General features: G+C 43.3%; 1 protein-coding gene across 1 annotated transcript; it reads right to left on the bottom strand.

Moving 5' to 3' along the window:
- Positions 1-316: 316 nt before the first annotated feature.
- On the bottom strand, positions 317-12195 carry LOC770026 (OX-2 membrane glycoprotein-like). Its single transcript, XM_001233342.5, has 6 exons — positions 12165-12195; positions 10308-10460; positions 8920-9255; positions 3692-4003; positions 3172-3305; positions 317-2601 (listed from the first exon to the last, which is right to left on the bottom strand). The coding sequence occupies exons 1-6, from the start codon at positions 12193-12195 to the stop codon at positions 2515-2517; spliced, it is 1053 nt and encodes a 350-aa protein (XP_001233343.5). The 3' UTR covers positions 317-2514.
- Positions 12196-20366: the final 8171 nt, after the last annotated feature.

Raw genomic sequence — 20366 nt, 5'->3', positions numbered from 1 at the left:
ATGTAATGCAAGACTAAGTTCTACAGGCTCAGTTACAGCCTATGCTGTCAGCAAAGCTATGTTAGAATTGTCCTTATCTTCATTTCCTCCAGCTCAGTCATTCCTCTGTAACCAAACCCATCGTGAGGCCCTGCAGCATGGGGGAATTTTGGTCAGTGTATGGATGCGGGCTGTAACCATACTTTTACCTAGGCTTTGGGGGATTTTGGTGGTGGTAAAACTAACCTGGGACATTCCTGTACACTATGTTTCCACTTACTTACAAAGCTAAGCTGCTCCACGTTGCTTGCATGGAGCAGAAGTATAGAGCAGCTCATTCTGCTTGAAGTTCTGATGAGCTTTATTTTTGTTTCTCCAGACCTACTGAGATTTGCAGCATTTCATACTGTACATGCTGTTTGTTAAAACAAATACTAAACATATGAATAAACTTGTCTGAAGCACTGGAGTTCTACTACCAAATTGTTCACAGAGAAAACTTGGCAAAGATAAGAACAAGATGATCGTAAAGAAACCTCAGAACAACAGTTAAGATATTATTCACCCAAGGTAAAACCCTCATCCCCTCAGTCACATGCTTGTTTGTTCTCTCAAAGGCGGTTTCTATCTATTTTATACTCCTTTCCACATCTGGCAGCCGGTTAATTGTACGTAGCCTGGATGCCTACATTCAGCCCTGTGCTACATGAAGCCAAACACAATAGCAGTAGCATACACTATGGTGGGCTGATGGATTTGTACATTACGAAGGCAAATATGTGTATTGGTTTTAAATGTTCTACCTTTATACATCATTTTGCTGTTCTCATTTCAATGCTGTAAAAGACAAGTAGATGAATAACATGCTCTTTTTTTGCACAGTATTTTGTTTCTATGCTGCCATGTCCTCCCTTTTCATTCAGCCTCTGGTTCTGTTGCACCAAGAAACAGAAACATACAAAAGTCCTTCACAATTCAACATACAGCTAAAGAGCAGAAGTCAGAAACACACTTAAGCAGGCATTTTCTTTACTTCAGACTCTATTTTTCCCCATTCCAGATCAACTTGTAAAAAATAAAAACAGATTTCTACAATCATCATATGCTTAATGAGTTTCTTGTTAGCTTTGTGCCTTTTTGTTGTCATTCTGAAAATTCTTTTTGTTCCCATGTCCAGATTCCTCATTTCTGCAACAGATCTTTCTATTTTTTCCCTTTAAAAATAAAAAATAAAAAATAAACAAAAATAAAGAAAAGCCCATTAGTCCAAATATTTGTAGTATCCTCTCTTAAAAACAACCATAATGATCCTTAGAAAAAGCCAACCCAACACCTGAAGGCCAAGTGCAGATCCTATCGAGCAGAGCGATCTGACACAACACAGCCCAAGAACCCTGGAGCAGTGCTCCTTTGCTTGCATTCCATTGGATACAAAATACTCCTGGGGAAGGTCTGCTTCCCTCCCTTGCCCCTTCCCATACAGGTGTGGAGGAAACCTAAACTGCAGCTGTGGGGAAGTTTGGAAAAAAACAGGTTTTCTCCTCTGACAGTTATGGGGCTCAAGAGAAAAATTCCCAATTGCAAGAGCTGCTGGTCTGTAGCTGGTTCCCCTTTCCTTGCAATCATCAGATCAGCTATTACTAAGCATTAGGGATTCTATAAAAGCTTTTTATGACAAGAAGTGGGTTTATTCATTCTTAGCTCACCCACTCTCTTTCATTTCACTTGACTCAGCTTTTCGGCCTCTACACAGCCTGCTTCATCCGGGAAGTGCACGCAAAGTGGATGTGCAAGGGAAAACCAGATAGCATACACTTGCTGCATGGAGCCAGGAGGACAGGAGTAGAGAGAGAATTGCTCTGCCTGACACCCTTCCAAACTCTCCTTAAATTCCCCTGCTTCTTCCCCCAGGCAGGTGTGATACGTGGAAACAGGAGGCAACTGTGTTAGATTAGGGAAATGAAAAATTGGCTGTGGAAACCACAGAAGGAGAAGGAAACTTCCCTTTGCCTCCAAATAACTTTCTAGGAAAGGGTGGTAACTTCCTGGTGCCTGATGGCTTGGAGCCTGCTGCCAGTGTTACAAGTCTGATCCAGCTGCAGACATGCTCCATCTCCCATGCCCGCTGGGGAGAAGGTTTCTGGCAGCTCTCAGTAATGCCAGCAGAGTCCCACACACTTTCTGCTTCCCTTCACCTGGAGCAGTACCTCATAAATCACTGCCCCACACAATACCACACTGCCTTAGACAGCCCTCGCTCCACTTGGAGCCCGGGATATTGAAATATAGGAAAAGAATAAATGCAGCGTAGAAAATGCCAACCACAAGTTGCATTACAGACCCACGCAGCCAACAGTCTTAGAGTCTCAAATAAATAATTCACAGCTTTTCTTCTACAAAACGGAATGCAGTTGTCTAAGAAAATAAATATGAATTATAGAATGTTCTTTTTTTTTCCCCGTGTTTCCTTTGGTGTGATGTCACAGCAGTTTTACATGACAGTCCAAGATGTCCACGTGTAGGGCATGCAGGAGTTCACGTGTTGGGCACTGCAGCAGTAGCCCGCTTGCCAGTAAGCATGTACCTTCCACATGCTCTCTCCTTGGCACATACAGCAAGGACCTAGCAGAAGAGATGTTTTATTTCACTTTTTGAAAAAATATACGGAAGCTTTAAGTGCAGGGGTTCAGACTCGGGCTGCCTGCATTACCAAATGAGGCTTTGTGTCTGTTGGTGCTCAAGCATGGTAGACAGAGCCTTTCCCCTCACAACCCCCTTAGTAGACCTCAGCTTGGACTTAGAAAAATAGCATCCGTGGAAGAAATGCATTGTACTTCCTGCTACTGCCTTATTTTTCCTTCACAACATTAATTAAAGGCAAAGGTGCGTGCCTCAGGCACATTCTGCAGAGAGGCTGAGGTGCCTTCAGCACAAAACAGGGCTTAGTCACGTGGCAGCATCCAGCTGGGTCTGCTCCTGTTTTAAACTTGCACCCTTCACAGAACCCAGTAGGCTCACATGCGGCTGCGTTTCCCATCCTGAGCAACGCACTGTGGCATGCTCCTCTTCAAGAGCCCCCCTTGTGTTCAAGACACATCCTTGAAGGCATGGCCTGGCCATGCAGAACAGTGGTATAAGGGTATGGTTCCCATCTGAACCTTGCTGTTCCTCGGCGAGGGAACACAGACCTACCCAGCGAGGCCAGGCTGTGTTTCTCTCTGGGTCACGAAGGTGTCTCAGGCAAAGGAGCAACGCGAGGAGGAATATCAGAGGGACCAGCACCCCCACAATAATGGCCATGGTTGGTGCCATGATATTGTCCTGACCTGTGGGAAAAGTAGCAGGTGTTCAGGCAGGCTTGTGCATGAAGAAAAAACACCCAAACCCATCTTGGACATCCCTTGGCTGATCTCCTGGGTCAGAGGAGGTGAAGAAGCATATGCAAGCATACACACAAGCAGTACAACTAACAGACCTGTGTTTGGGGTCTGATGACCCAGAGACATATCACAGTGTCCCACATGGATGCCAAATGTCTGCATCATTGCCCAGAATGTCTGGTTGTTCCCTAACACCTTCTCCTGTCCCTCCCCATACCAGCTCCTCTTCGTGGTACCTTTCCCACCTGCCCTCCAGCCCCGAGAGGCTGATACAGCCCAGGAGATGTTTCCACGTCTTCTATTCCAGGGAAGGAGTAGGTTTGTGTACTGACCTTGTGTCAGATTGTCCATGGGCAGGGGCAGGGTCACATTTAGAGATGGGTGCTGGATCACACAGGCAATGGGGTACTCCTTGAGGATTTTGGAGTGGGCATGGGTGAAGTTGCTGATGACAGTGATGGTCTGGTTGGTGAGCTTGATGTGGTACTCCTTTGGTTTCTGCAGCAGCGTGCTTGGAAGGTGCCAGGTGATTTTTGGAGCTGGCTTCCCTGTTGCTGAGCAGCTCATCCCCACCACTTCCTCAGAGACTTCAGCGTTGTCAGGACTGGGTATAAGCTTGGCTTCCACTTTGGGGTCTGAGATGGCTGTAAAACACAAAGCAGAAAAATCTGTTACTTTCTGCTTACATTTGAGCTAAGAACACTTGTATTTACTGTTATCTTAGAATCACAGAATACCCCAAGCTGGAAGGAACTTGCAGCTCCATGCCGTTCCCTTGGGCCCTGTGGCTGTCACACAGAGCAGAGCTCAGCGCTGCCCTCTGCTCCCTGTGAGGGGCTGCAGCCGCCATGACGCCTCCCCTCAGCTCCTCTGCTCTGCACTGAACAAATTTATGCCATTTTTTATATTGCGTTGCCTGAAACTGCACACAGTTCATCATGAAAATGAAGAACTTGGCAAAAAAAGAGGGGGAGAGGGTAGAAATGCACAACTACTAAAAGCAGCCCTGCAGCATCTCAGCTGATGAGTGGTAATGATGGACAAGTGAAAAAAACAGATAGTGAAACTGTGAAACCATGTCCTCCTCTCCTCAAGAGGGTTGAACTGCTTCAGTGACTCAAAGCACTTGCTTTTATCCCTTAAGCTCATCTGCAAGATTTGTTTTATTGCTTTTTAAGACATGCAGACTTGAGCTCTTAGGGACTAAATGCATCTACTCATGCAAGACAGTAACTGAATGTGTATGAGGTGACACCACAAGATTTCAGCTGTGAAGGCTTTGTATTTATACATCTTTTCTTTCCCCTAATGTCAAATTTTGGAGTGTCATGGTAACCTCCAAAAGTTTTGTTAAAGATCACTTTTTCAAATTCCTCCTCACGCTACAAGACTTGCAGCTGCAGTCTTATTTAGTCTTAGCAGATGCAATGAACCTCAGATACCACTCACACATATTCACTTGAAACCTGCATGCTGATTCCTATTTATATGTGCAGTATTTTCAGGAAATAAAAAAGGGGTAGAAGTGCAAGAAGCTTTCTTCAACCTGGATAGAACTCCAGGGAAGATCTGGACACCTGAGGACACGTCCCTGAACAAGATAATCTGCTTTCAAAAAAGCAGAAGGAAACACAGAGATGATGAGCTCTTCTCCATTGTACGAAGTAGGAAAACTGAGGTGTTTGGTCCTGGAGGGAAATCTTTTGGAGCTTGATACTGCAAACTCATTAGCAGGCAACAGGATGATCGTCAGAGTACCCAAACCTTGCATCGTTTCCGGAACGACCAAAGTGAAATTTTTGTGTTGAAAATTAAGCAAGTGGCTGGATTTTCATGAGAACTGAATATCTGCTATTCACTGCTATCACCAGTGGATGCTTTTTGTACCTGTGAAAATCAATCAAGTCATAAAATCATAGAATAATCTGGGTTGCAGAGGACCTCTGAAAGTCACCTCGTCCAAGATCCTCCCCCAAACCAATCTATTTAACTCAGACTGTCATGCCAAAGGCATATAACTTCATATGGGAGTTAGATCTCCCAGTACACAAGTTTCCAGATAACAGTTCATCAGCCTGACCTCCACATCAGTGCATGTGCTGGTAGTACAGGGGTCCAAATCATATTCTACTTCCAGGTGTCTGTTTCTGATAATGTTGCCTTTTAAAACCATTTAAGTGCAATGGCATTTCTGGTTTTGTTCAAGTTTGAGTTAATATGAATGCCTTCTGATTTAAAAAGCATCTATTAGTAGATGAGAAATAGTACTATTTAATAGTACTATATGCACGTGTTACTATTTTACATAGCAAAAAAGAAAAAAAAACAACAGAAAACAATCAGAACAATATTTATGCTGAAATTGATTTTTGCCAAAACATTAGCAAACAAATAACTATTTTTTAGTAATCCTGGGTTTAAACAGAAAATTTTGTTTAGTCTTCCTAAGCAAAATGATTTTATGTTTCATTTTGGGCAGTAAAAGAAGGTTTCTGTATGAATGATATACAGAGAACACCAAATCATCCTGTTAAAAGGGGAAAACAGCACATGCCAACTGCATAACAGCACCTATGCCCCTGGTAAAATCCTATATGCGTCTCATGAAACTGTCTGGATCTTCTAAGCCATATCAGCCACTAAGACATTTTACATCATCATTTTTGCTTTCCTATGGCTTTGCCTCACAATTTACTATGGTTATGCTGCTTAGAAGAATGAAGTAGATATTTCCCAATGTTTGCATCACCCACGGATAGAAACTCAGACCCTCAAAACAGAGCTGATGAAACCCCATTTGTGTTGCTCTGAGAGCTAAAAAAAAAAAAAAAAAAAAAAAAAGGCTTAGGGGGATTTCAGTTGGAACTTCTCAAAATCTCCCATCTTTGAAATGACAAGTGTCATAAACACTTTATGTTTTGATTAATAAATGGTTTCTGAACTTCTTCTTTCACTCACGGGATGTATAAAAATAGCACATCCACCCACAGTGCTAACTTCAAACATTAGGTTACGATGTCCCAAAGCAGTAAAGGAATACTGTCACAGACTCTTGCCTTGAGTTTTACCAGAGAGCCTGTTTTAAAAAGCACAGAAGGCAGATTGGTGCCGTTGCTCCAGTCTGGCAATCTCAAATCTTAACCAATTACCAAAGATGAAGGTGAGTCTTGACTTATAAAAGCACACAGAGCAGGAGAGAAAAAACTCTCAGCATCACATCTTGGCAGACATACATACGTGCCAAATCCATTCTCCTCACTAGACAGTCCTCTGCCTTCCCACACTGGAATCCAGGGAATTATTTGTAGGTAAGAAAAACACTGGACAGTTGCTCTTTGCCTTACTATATGCCTGTAGTAGATACACAGTCAAAATATGTGAGCACTTTCTCTTGCACACACTGTGTGCACCGAGTTGGTGTTTGATGCACATGTTCAGAGTAACTGCTGCTTTTCTATTTCATCAAAATATTTATTTGCAATGAAAAACTACTTACAAGACATGAAGTACCTGCCCTCATAGGCCTTTCAGAGCAGCAATGCAAACATTCCCACACTTGAGCTGTGAAGGTGCTCCTACGTATCAGAAAAGATGTCTTTCTCGTGAAGTGTGTGCCAGCTTTGACTGCAATTGGGCTTCTGTTATTAAAGGGCAACTGCTAGATCATGATGTGCTTTTTATGTTTCAAGGCTGAACTTTGGTCTCAGATTAACCGCTGAATATTTTTAAGAATTAGTGTGTCTCATGTGCCTTTTCCAGCCATGTGAATGCTCGTCAGCAACACAGCCTCAGCTTTCTGATCTCAGTCAACAGTATCATGGCATTTCTCCATGGTGCTGGAGACTTCCATGTGGATGGGGCCACCTACCCGCAAGCAGAAGGTTTCTGTAGGTCTTTGACCCAGCAAAACCTTGCTTATACTCAAGTGACACATCTCTCCATATACTCTAGTTCCCCTCTCTCCATACTCCAAACTCTACCCCTTTCTGGGTTTCATTCTCATCCTCTTTTGAAACAAAGGTCAGCAAAACATTTCTAGTGGAAAACGGAGGTGAAAGAAGAACAAACACTAAAGAAACCTGCAAAGCAGGTTGAAAATACTCTGTGCCAAGACATCATTTGTTATGGGGTAGAAGACTGCTGCTGCTGCTGCTTCACGTTGTTATTTTCAGCTAAATAGGTCTGAGATTTCTGTCTCCCATACCTATTTCATTTTTCCCAGCATCATATCTGGTTCTTACCGAGGTTTCACTTCCCCACACTATGCAGCACTGTGTCCATTCTGGAAGAGCCTGTTCTGATGAAGACTGTTGCAACTGGGCAATAACCAGCCTGTAAACTCCCTGGCTGTCTCTGTCAGATGGCAGACATGTGCCAGCAGCTCATCTGCTGCAGGTGCTGCCATTAGTCGGCTTGCTTGCCTTGCCTGGCATCCCCTTGCCCCTGGACATTTCTGCCATCTTCTCCCTCCCAGCCTGCAGAAGGGCTTGGCTGGGAAATCAAGGAAATTAAGAGCATCTCAAATGTGTTACTGCAGTTATGTTAAAATGAACCCTTTCTGCAAGCACTTAATTGGTGATGTGCTCACTCTAGCACTGGGGCAGCAGGCTGCCTGCTGCCAGGGAAGTGAAACCCCCAGCTAATGTGCCTTTGAGAGGAGCAGGTAGAGCTGTTAACAAGAGTATATCTAGCAGAAAATGAGGAGAGGAGAGGAGAGGAGAGGAGAGGAGAGGAGAGGAGAGGAGAGGAGAGGAGAGGAGAGGAGAGGAGAGGAGAGGAGAGGAGAGGAGAGGAGAGGAGAGGAGAGGAGAGGAGAGGAGAGGAGAGGAGAGAAACAAGCTTTTCTTGCTTTTGTTTTCATGCCTTGAGCTCTGCTAAGAGGTGGATCATAGCCACAAAGCTGGTAATTTTGGGTAACATTTCCCACACTTGGATAAAAAACAGACAGAATAAATCAAAGCCAATTTAACTCCATGTTTAGATTCACACAGTAAGCAAGAATGAAATCACTTCCATATATTCCTGTAATGCATGACTCAGCATCAAATGATCTGCTCTAGAAGAGCTTCAGATCTGTTTTTCCCCCATGTTTCCCCTTTTCTTTCCCCTGTTGCTTATGTCATCATTCCTCATAAGCCAAGGTTGTCTGTTTCTTCCCCTGGGACAGGGCTCCTTGCATGTGAGGATGCTTGTGGATGTGTGCTTTGGCTCTCTCCTTGAAACAAGCTGATGCTGACCTATACAAGATACAGGTCAGCAAGTCAGGGGGACACGTGGAGACAGCTGCCAACACGGTGTTGGGCCAGAGGAACTCTAGGGAAGCAGCAGGGCACCCAACAGCTGCTGTTGACTTAAAAGGGAAGAAAATTGGAGAAGTATTCAACAGTGCCTTCCCATCAGAAGTAAAAATGACAAGAAAGGCAGAGCCAGGGAGGAAACAAGGGCCACCTTTCCCACAGAGATTTAGCAATGAGCACTGACCAAGGAAGGTTTTTACCCAGAGGGAACGGCTTGGTCCTCAGGAAGATGTCATACCCTTTCCGCAATTACAGTGTCTTACCGTAAACCTTGAGGCACATCCTGCCAGTGACAGCTCCCGAGGGAAAGGTGTTGAAGATGCACTTGTAGCATCCTTCATCTTGCAGGGTGACTTGGTGAAGGGAGATGGACGAGGCTTCCAGCCCGCTATGGGCAAAGCTCACGTGGCCATCATAGGCTTTTGCTATCTTTTCACCGTTCATTGTACTATAAGTTGCTATGTTGTCTTCAGCCCCATCCATCTCCTTCTGCCAGGTCACTTGTATTACATCTTCGTTCGTGACTGATTGGCATGAGAAAGTAATATTTCCGCCTGCCTGGACCGACTGCACCTTTTTGTGCAGCACCTGCACAGAGCCTGGTGAAGAAGAAGGGACCACATTTAGCATCTTCCACTGTCCCACTGCAGCCCACACCAGCACATGCTTTGCACCCCAGCCGTCACCCCTGGAGGGCTTCCCTGTCCCTGCTGCCAGGGGGAAACTAAAAGCACAACTTAAATGAGTTGCCATTGGAGTTTGACTGAAGGTGGCACCTCTCACACCACTTCCTATGAAATACTTCAGCTGCTCAGTACTTGTGCTGTTATTAGGGATCTCCAGGGAGAAGGGAAAAATAATCACTCCTCTTCCAATTCACTGCCACATAGGGGAAAAAATACAAAGAGACGGGCAAGTGTCTGAATGCTCCCAGGTTTAAAAGCCCAGTCCAAAGTTCTTTGGCTCATGGGATGGTAGCTCTTAAAATTTATCTGTACACATCTCTCTGTGGTGCGTGGGAAGGGAGATAACATCAGAAATGGTTACAGCACTGAAAATGTATTCAGTTTGCAGGAACCCGAAGTATTGTTTTTAAAGACGAGTGAGGCTGTGTGCAGTGGCTTGAGGCGCACTCATCCACCTTTAGCATATCTAAACTTCCTGGCATGGCTTATTCAGGCAGAGATGTGCAGAACACCCAGTAGCCAGCCATGAAGCCAGCAGGTATTTTGCAGTTCAGACCTCAGCAGAGCAGAATAGGGCAGAATACAAGCCATGACCATGGAGGCTGTTTGGGGACAAATTCAGGCTTTGTTAAGTATGAAAACAAGTGTAACATGCCCACAGTTCTAATGGTCTGAACTTCTAATTGTCTAAAAGTACCATGTCCATCCTTACAGATAACTCTGTCCTGGCTAAAGAAAGTCAGTGCCATACCCTGGTTCAAGTCTCATCTAAGTCAGGAGTTGAAATCTAGTTTTAGTCCTGTGGGTCACTGGTTTATGATGCAGAAATTGTAAATAAAGCCATACATTTGCCTGCAGCTTCCAAACACACTGACAACAAATCGATGAACAGATGCTGCCTTTGTCCCCTGAAGCCTTCTGCACCATCACAGTGACTAAGAAGGGAAGAGAGAGCGGGAGATTACCTGATGCAAGGGCCCAGAGGCTGGAGAGGAGCAGGCAAGTAACCATCATCCCAGCTGCGTCCCCAGGATCAACGAGCGAGCGACTGATCCATTGCACCACGGCTTCCCCTTTTTTATATGCCTTGCTCTCTCTCTGGGGACATTCCCCTGTCTCTGCAAATACGGTAAGCAGTGCCGCTTTCTGCCCCACGTGCGCTCAGCTGAATAACAGAAATTCTGACGAGTGTCAGAGCTGGAAACCTAGGTTTCCCAGTCGGGCCACCAGAGAGACAGGGTTTACAAGGCCGGGTTTTTCAGAAGCACCTTTCTTGTGAAGTTTTGTCAAGGGCTTAAACTAAAGCCCAGACCTCTACCCTGGCTACGTGTCTGGGTGACAGCTGGGTGGTCCGGAAGCCAGCACTAAGTGTGGAGTAGGAGGAATGGCCACTCCAGGAGCAATGGCCACCCCAGCCCAAGGTGTCTGCATGCTCACTGTAGCACCAGGAGCTACTGCTGCCTCGAGGCCTGAGCCAGGCCAGGAGCCCAGGGAGAGCCAGGCACAGATTGAGATGGCTCATTGGGCTGCTCTGAATCACTGTGTTTGTGTCATTTTTGCTTTGTCATGTCTACCTCTGTGCTTCTCTTTTTCTGACAGCTGGGATCACGTTGCCGAAACCAATACAAATCTTGTCCCGTGGGTTGCTTCTGCACCCTTCATCAAGTCAGTCAGCGAGACCTCATTTGGTAATCAAACTGTTACTGGCACGCTCAGTCTAATGTTTCTGTTTTCTGATTAGGTGGGTTATGTTTTTGCAAATGATGACGACACGGACAACTGTGATTGCATTAGAACTGTTTTTGTTTATCATTTATGTGAATTGCCGCACAGGCTACCCTTCAATCATGTGAGTGGCTTGGGGAAAACCAAAAGGCCCAAGTCACAGCACAACAAAAACTTCTTAGGCATGTTCACACTCATAGTTCCTCCTTTCAGCTTTCAAGTGGTAATTAATTACCTTAAAAAAATATATAGCTGGAGTTTTGGTATTCCTATTACGCTTAAGAAACATTTTGGACACACTTTTGAGTAGGCACAGTGATTCACTCATTTCACTCCACAGACTAGGACTGCCTCACACTATAGTCTTCCCCCTTTGAGGTATATCACTGCGTTTTCCTTTCCTACAGTTATTTCCATTGTCTTATTCTCCCTCAGTATTTCTGGAAGGGCATTCTGACCTATCAAAAGAAGCAAGAACATTAAATCTGTGAAATATGTTTCCTGTGAGGTTTTCCAGACCATTCTACAGCTATTGTACAGGACATAGCTCCAGTAAGATATGAAGCAAGACCTTGGACCACGTCAGAGGGATAAACTGACAGCTTTGAAATGTACACCTCTGATTGACAAGCAAATACTTAATTTCTGATCTTCAGCCTCAGAACCTTCAAAACTGAAAAACATTGAAGATTTACTGGAACTATATTCTTTTGCATCAAAGCCTCCTGGCAGTGTGAGAGTGATCTCTGTAGGGATGTGGAGATGCTCTCCAGGCTTTGCCGGTGTATTTGTGCTAGCTGTATTATGATTTTGAAACAAAACATTGACAGAAGAACTTCAAGAAACTTGCAGATCCCTGTGATGAAATCTTCACGGCTGAATCTCACCACTTAGTGATCATAAAAGGAACTGCACTTAGCATGAAAGAACAGCATGCCCAGCTTACATAACATTCTATTCACAGGAATAGAATCACACTCCATTTTATTTCTTGTCAAAAACATTCTACTCTTTCTAAAGTCTTTCCGAGCCACCTTGAAGACTTGATTGCTGCTAGAGCAAACGCCTTCTAATAAAGAGCAAGCCTGCAGTCTTACCAACATCCTGAGAGAAGATAGAGATGGCCATCACGGGTGGCAAAATGGGTGGACTTCAAATTATTTACAGCACCCCCTCCCTGGTAACAAAGAGCTACATGCCTTGGCTGCTCCTTCCAGCCTCTCCCTGGGCTCTTGGTCACAAGGGCCCCATTCCAGCTCACACGATGCATACTTGAGTGCTACAGCATCTCTGGCTGACTGCCTTCCTGCAGGAACCAGCAAACATCAATGTTTGATTCACCATTTTAAATGTAGGGCAGGCAGAAACATGAGATCCCACTCTAACTCCATCACTTAGATCAGTTTATATCTTTAAGTGCATTTATTTTGACATTTCACAGAACTATAGGGATTGAAGGGACCTCTGGAGATCATCTAGTTCAATCTCCCACTAAAGCAGTTCTCTACAGCAGGTCGCACAGGAAAGCATACAGATGGGTTTTTAATATTTCCAGAGAAGAGGACTTCACAATCTCTCTGGGCACCCTGTGCCAGGGCTCTGTCACCCTCACAGTAAAGAACTTCTTTCTCGTGTTCTGATGGAACTTCCTGTGTTCCAGTTTGTGGCTGTTACCCCTTGCCCTGCCTTTGGGCACCACTGGAATAGCCAAGCCCCATCCACTTGACTCCCACACTTTAGTTATTTATAAGCATTGATAAGATCCCCTCTCAGTCTCCTCCAGGCTGAACAGTCCGAGGTCTGTCAGCCTCTCCTCATGCAAGAGATGCTCCAGATCCCCAATAATCTTTGTGTCCCTCCTCTGGATTCCCAATCTATTCTTTGCACAAACTTTGGGTGGATTACCCACCCCCTCCTTTCTCGCCTGCTTATCTGCTTTTCAGTCAAATCCCACACTCTCCCGCTTCAGCTGCACAGCAGCTCCATTTCTCAGAACAGCATGTGACACCTGGACTTAAGGCATTTGCCAAAACACAGTGAAAATTCGGAAATGATTAGGCAGATGATGTTTCTGCAACCCTTGCTTGAAAAAAGATATAATTCATATTTGTCTCTTCCCTTCTGCTACTCTAGAACAATCTATCCAGCTCACAGGAAACCAAAAAAGCATGTGCAGGAATTATTCACACACTGTCACCAAGAGACAGCAATTCTACACAGCTCAAGTGACTAATAACATTCATAAACCAGAGATGTGAACTTCTGTAAGATGCTGCTGACTAGAGTTCCTTGTGTAAAGTGGTAGATTTTGTTCTCTCAACCAGCCTAAAATATTGCAAGAGGATCCAGAGGAGGACCATGAAGACAGTATATTGTTCAGAGTTGCCAACAGCAATAGAGTCAAGGAAAGCAAAGTGTCATTCTCCATAACTGAATGATGAACTAAAAAACAAACTTTCAATGATCCACACCATAAAAATACAAGACAAGAGACTGCCATTAAAAAAAAAAGTGATCTGTTAAATTAAGATGCTACTAGGTGTCATTGTGATTCTGTGGGTAGCATGTCTGCCTTACAGCCAACTCCTTGAAGGTTCAAGACTCATACTGGGAGCTTGGCTCCCATTCAGAGTGCTGCAGAAATGAGCAGCATGTGGGCACTTTGAGGTGTCATCCTTCAGAGGAAATGTTAAATTTACTGTCCTTCTGCCAGCTCTCCAGTTGGAAATTAAAGGTCCCCCGAGTATCTTTTCAGTAGAGTGAGTAATAATCTCGGGGTCCTGGCCAAGATTCCATCTCTCAATAAAAAGAATTTGTAATGGCTGGGACATATTTCACAAAATAGCAGAGGTCACATAAACCAATGGAAAAGACTCATTAAAAATGCTGTTCCTCCTTTATGTGTTTTTAACATAGAAAGTCACTTATTTGATTAAGTTCTAGCCATGTTTTTAAGCAGCTGCCATAAATGGCCCATACAGGCATATTCAAAAATACAAAAGATACCTTCCGTTACATACTGTTAGGAAACAGCAAATTCCCATGGACATCTTTGAAAAACTCAGCCTAGATTTGTGAAAGGTCCATGAAAAAACGTCTAATAGCAGAGCACTACAGCAGCATTTGTGGATTATTAAGTATGAAGATGCTGATGAGTGTGCTGCTGCACTCCCAGTGTACCAAGAAACGATATATTTCCAAATGTACTTTTGCACTGGAGACTGTTAACCTGTCCAGCTGGCATTCATACGCCTTTACATCTCCCCCTGAGACATCTTCCACACAGCAAGAATCACAGCGAAGTTATTTAAAGGCATTGTGTGAATATTCTGCCAGTGCTGTATATACGTGTGGAAGAGATTTTTAGCATCCCTTGTGTGGTTTGAATGATGCAGGACAGGCTCTGAACTAAATTCTCTATCCTCCTCAGCCCTGAAAAGAACCTGACCTACAGCAGTTCAGTGCACCAAGAGTCTGTAAACTGGGGACAGCTAGAAGAACACAACAGGCTGCAATGGTGAGCCAGACTTGCCTCCGCGGACTTCATCAATAATACATTCTATTGTTTTTTCTTTGGAAACACAGAGAATAGAGTGAGACCCTGAATGCCTGTGTACATTATGCAGAAACTATTGATCGCCTATAGTATCAGTCATCTGACTTCTTTTTGTAGTTTTTGTGGCACCTTTTCTTTGAGCAAGCACTTTCCCAATGGTGTCTAGACTCACCAGCAGTCCCAGATAGCGCTGGGCAGGTATGTGCCAAAGGTTTCCCATCACTGGACATTTTCTCATTAGTGTTTTTTGTTGCAGCTCTGCAGGAAGGGTTGTTGTTTCTGGCTCGTGTTTCCTCTCTCTTTGCTCAACAACGTCTCATGAAAATGAATGGTAGGAGCAGAAAATGTCTTCTCTCTCCCTTATACCTTTCTCATTTCAGTTCTGATGTTCATTTCTCATACTTCCAGTCTCAAGTGCTCTTCTGAACTTACTTTGGTGACCTCCTTTCTCAATTTAATCTGGACAAAGCACTAAGTTGATTTTCAGTCATAAAGCTTTATTTGCTGCATGCTCTTGGCAAATGTAAATAAGCTCCTGGCTCCTTTTAATCAGCCATAATAATAATAATTATTATTATTATTTTAACTGCAGCAATTAGGTCACCAAGGCAAGTAGTCTCTTATGTTCTACCGAGTACAAATCTGTCCTCCTCTGACTTACTTCATAATTTGATTATTAAAGCTTGATATTATTTTGGATTCCATGTATGGCAACCCCATAAGAGCAATGATATCATTTTGAAGGCAAGGTTACTACTGCTAGAACAAGTACTCAGAAGGGCTAGTGCTGTGCTGTATGTGGCAATAACACAACTTCTTGCCACACGTACTGCAACATTTGTCTGCCTATTGAGCCAAGAACCGCATTCTGCTGGCATCCTCCCAGCAGTCTGCCGCAGAGCTACCATGTGCAGGATGCAGTATCAATTAGTTAATTATTTATCAGTGGATTGAAGATGTAAAGCAATTGCTAAAAGCAAAGTCTTACAATTATGTTAACTACTTATTTTTGTATCTTACCTATGCATCTTTTTGGTTTGTTTTGCTTCAGAAAACAACACTGCATTATTAAAGGCATTTAGCACCTCTTTGTCTTGACATTTAAGTGTCTGAAATGTTGCAAATGCAATTACACTGTTTTGTATCATCTGCATGGAAACTGGCTTGTCTAAATTTTGTTTGGGCTGACTTTCAGTTCCAAACGGTGCTTCTCCTGGTTCCCTCTCAGTTCCTCTCACCATCCCAGAGATATCTGATACGTCCGAGTCCCATGTTTTCAGGATCTGATTGGCACTCAGATGGGACTGCTAGGCATAGTTAGAAATCTCCTGTTTCAAGAGAGACATAGCAAGCACGTGCAACTGGAAATCTAGGAGGCAACTGGAAATCTAGGAGGGAAATCTAGGAGCAGAAGAATCCCAAATACTATTGGTCAGAAAAATGTATACCATCTTAACATTCACCTCAATACACTGTGCATATTGCTCAAATGCAAACAAACACATTTAGTCTGACTCATGCAGATAGAACCAGATCTAACTATAGCATGTTGAGAATAATGGGGCTCTGCTCACTGAGCAAGCTATGTAGGTGTTGCACTGCACATAGATAATAAATTGCAGTTTTTCTAAAGATGAATTACAGCAATGTGCCATCATATTTAAGAAGTTGATTTCCTTTTTCTGTAGAACTGGATGATGAAAGCAAAGCAATTTGAATCTGCAGTTATTGCCCTACCCCAGCAATGGGAGTTTGTTTAATGGCTAGGACGACTTGTAACAAGGTCTTCCCTTGAATTTAGTTTAAGTTCCAATAACCCTCAATAAGGAAACTTAAAATGACCTTTCTTATTACCTTCACAGACTTCATAGGCTGAATATGTCAAAATTCCTCTGATGTTATAAATCTTTAGATACCTTCAAGCCTGTCAGAAACAAACAATTTGTGTAACAACACTTGGTCTCCTTCTGGAACAACTAATTACATGTCCCTTTTATATATACTTGCCTTGCCCTGCCTGTAGCTATTAGGACACATCACAGCACTTTCAGTCAGTGCAAGGGCACTGAAGCTGGCTTCCTGTAATTCCATCAGTATAAAAATGAAGTTATTCTTAATGCGTGACACATCATCCAGCACGGCTTGTTCCAGACACTCTGGGAGAGGAGAATAATGCATATATTGTCTCCTGGGGCTATGTTGTGCAATATGGAACTATTTTAGAGCTCAGTGCTTTTGGTGAGGAACTACAGCTAATCCTGTTCTCAGGCACCAGCACTGAAAGAGGGTGACTAATGTGAAACCATACACAAAACCTGTGAACCAGCTTGTGCAGAAAATGACGATGTTCACAAGCCTCTGCCATGGGCAGTGGAAGCTGTTCTGCTCTGCTGTGCCTGAAGGCTGGCTGCACCACACAAGAGGTCCTAACTCTTCTACAAGGAAGCACAGGCTTGGCCCTCAGCTCTAATCCTCAAAAAGGCAGTGTTTGTGCCTGGCAGCGTGGCAGGGCAAAGCATGCTCTCCAGAAACATCAGGGTGATCTTTCTGGGCAATGTTGTTCTCCCCCAGCAAGCAGGTGGCAGCACCCAGCAATGCTCTTTAGTCAGTGGCTAGTAAGAATCCAGTGATAGAGTTGATGTCTCAAATGAGTCTTCAGCCTAACAAGCAGCAATATAACAGCTGTTAAAGTATAGGGCTAGCAAAGGAAAAGAGACAGAGATGCCCAAGTTCCTTATATAATCCTTATTATAGTTCCTTATATATTCCTTAAATAAGAAACTAGGTAATAGCTAGGTTTGCACATGTCGAGGTTGTTAATTAGCAAACACCAGAATAATGGATTTATCCTGTAGCAAATAGTATTATGCATTTATTAGCATCTTGTTCATGTGCCTGTTCCAGTATTCCCTTCAGGACTTCCTCTTTCCCAAGGCTCCTTACAGCTGCAGAAGGCTCTACACCCTTCCTAGGTCCTTCCCAGCCAGTACCGCACATCTGCCATGAACCTGCCAATCTACTTCAGTGTCAGCAGCAAGAGCAGCAGATAGCAAGATTCGTGCATGTTTGCCCTCTTTCTAGTCTGTGTATCAATTCTGCTTCAAGTCCATTCTCCAGCCTGTGCTGGGACTTCAAAGCCATAGTCTGATGCACCGCATTGATTTTGCCTCCAGAGACCATGAGGATATTTCCTTTCCCTGGGAATATATATATCTATATATATATATATTCTACTGTAGCAGAAAATAAGACATGGGCGTAAATAAACAAAGAAATCTGGAAGAACATCTGGGATATCAGGCTGCCCAACAGAGACTTATTCTGCCCTATATTTCCACTCTTTTGCCCCTTGAAACTTATCCCTAGAGCCTGAATATTTTTCAAGGAACTCTCATCCTGTGTCTCATAGTGCTACGTGCCCTGGTGTGCAACTTTATTTAGTGCAGAACCTTCATTTGTCCATAGAATTCAGTTGCTCCCCAGCTTTGAAGAAGTTAGATTTATTTTTTGCAGTTGAAGCACACCTCTAGCATAATGATGAAAAAAATGGAATGTATTGAGGCAGAATACAGAGAAACTTCTTAAAGAAATCACTCTAATCAGGCAGCTGCCTCTAGCATGAGGTCATGCCACAGTGTTCCCCAACACAGTGGATGCTATTCTGTTGTACGCCATGTACAGCCAAGGCTGTGACTTTGTCTATAGAAGGTCAAGGGTATCTTTGAGGAGAAGTTCAGCAGGAGGAGAAAGGGGATCCTTCTGAGGTTGAATTGCAAGTGGATTTTTTTTTTTTAACAAAAGGAATTCTTAGAGAGCATCTGATTTTTATCATGACTATGGCACAACAGTAGAAGCAATGGAATCAATTGTAATGGCAATAACCAAGATAACAATAAAATGAGATCAGTGCAGGAAAACAGAAAGGAACAATTTTTGTTCAGTAAATGGATACACTTCTTCAGAGCATTGTTAAAACTCTTGGACAACGAGAGAAGGTGAATACTAGTAAACTTCAATATTTTCTGTCAGAATATTCATTCAACAATGTACAGTTCCTAGCATGATAGTTGTAGAATTACTCTTAAATCTAAAGATTTGTTTTCTATAAATTAATTTCTATAAGCTTGTCCATGTCAGTAAACTTGTCATGTCTGCTCTACAGTTTTTGTCCTCCCTCAGTCAGAGAGCCAGGAATTACAGGTATGCATCAAAGTTAAGAGTACTTTCCTTCATGTGCACTGTGTTTGGCTCATCCTTAACTAGTAAACATTAGGCTTTGGAAAGCAGATCAAATAAAGAAAAAGGACAATGGTTCACTTTCCACGTTTTAATTAATGTTATATTCTTTGACATAAAAAGTGCCACATTGTCCCGGCTAGCAGAAATTGAGCGTAAATTGAGCATCAAGATAAGATTGAGGAAATAAAAACGTGGACGTCATGGATGGACTATGATAATATAATTTGATTTTTTTTTATTTGCAGTCAAGTTATACTTTCTTATAGAAATCTAAGAAAGTACGAAGTTGCAACTACAGGATGAAGTAGGGAGGGAATTGCAGGGGAAAGATGCTGCACTATTTTTGCTAGCTCATCACACCATCAGAGGGTATAGTATCACCTTTAGCGGTGTTAACCAGTTTGTGGGGAGGAATATCATCAGATCATTGCTTTCTCCACCCATCATTTCATATTCAAAGTAAATCCCATCGAAGCTTGACAGATCTGAAACGCCTCTGTGGTGATAATAATGCTTTTTTCTTTCAAAAACTTCAAGGAATATTTTTGTATTTCTAAGATGTAATTGATGATCAGTCAGAATTATTCATATGTTTGATTGGATTAGGTATATAATTAGATCTCTCAACCCTACCAAATATATCCTTGTCTATAGCCAGGTGAGCCAAGTAGGTGCTGTTATTATACTGTCAGAAAACAACACTACCATATTTACTCTTACCCTTTGCTCATCCTTAGATAGCTCTTTGTTTGCTTTTTGACTTTTGGCATGTAACCATTTTCTGCCCTAAAGAAGATACACCAGAGATAGTAAAAAAAAGATGACAGGAAGAAAACAGTCACGTGAAAAAGAAAAAAAAAGGCCACCTACCTCGTCAGCAGATTTGATGCCTCTGCTCAAGATGCTGCCTGTGAGTGGAGCAAAACAGGGGGGAACAACTTCACCCACTGCTGAATTTCGGTGGTTTTGAAGGTCAGAACACCAATACACCATAAGTTGCACCTGCTGCTACTATCGGGAAGCAGCTTCCCAAAGGTAATCACACAGGTCTAATGCTTCATAGTCTACCTATGAATAAAGTATACGTAAAGCAAACCCTTCTAGGTCCCAGCAGCATGCTGGGGTGGAGGCAACAACCAATGACTGATTTACAATCAAGCCAGTGCTGCTGCAAGAACCAACAGTCAGCAGCTGAGGGATGCAGCAGAACCAGGTGCTGGCCATTTGGTTAGGCATACAGGTGATGTGTCACGATTGGGCACAAATTTGAGATCAGATGGCACAAGGATGGTTTAAATTAGCTGTGTTTGACTTGGATATATTTGGGCTGTGGTATCTTCCTAAAGCAGGCTTAGTCCTGCCTCTAGTGGAGTGCCAAAAGATGCATCACAGGATTCCCCATTACAGCTACTGGTGCCGAGACCTGGTGTAGGAATGCCTGGGAGAGAAGCACCAGAGTGAGGTTGCTTGGCTGAGTTCTGATGCATGGTGAAGCACACTTGTC

Source organism: Gallus gallus, chromosome 1, assembly GCF_016699485.2.
Source record: "Gallus gallus isolate bGalGal1 chromosome 1, bGalGal1.mat.broiler.GRCg7b, whole genome shotgun sequence".
Taxonomy (NCBI): domain Eukaryota; kingdom Metazoa; phylum Chordata; class Aves; order Galliformes; family Phasianidae; genus Gallus; species Gallus gallus.
This window is presented reverse-complemented; position numbering and strand designations above follow the sequence as displayed.

What these genes read in the sequence shown, in the direction of transcription:
- LOC770026 (XM_001233342.5), bottom strand. Translation starts at nt 12,195, where the DNA reads ATGGCCATCTCTATCTTCTCTCAGGATGTTG. An exon ending in TATCTTCTCTCAGGATGTTG is followed by an intron (nt 10,461 to 12,164) that starts GTAAGACTGCAG and finishes CCGTATTTGCAG; the next exon opens with AGACAGGGGAATGTCCCCAG. An exon ending in CATGGACAATCTGACACAAG is followed by an intron (nt 3,306 to 3,691) that starts GTCAGTACACAA and finishes CTTTTCCCACAG; the next exon opens with GTCAGGACAATATCATGGCA.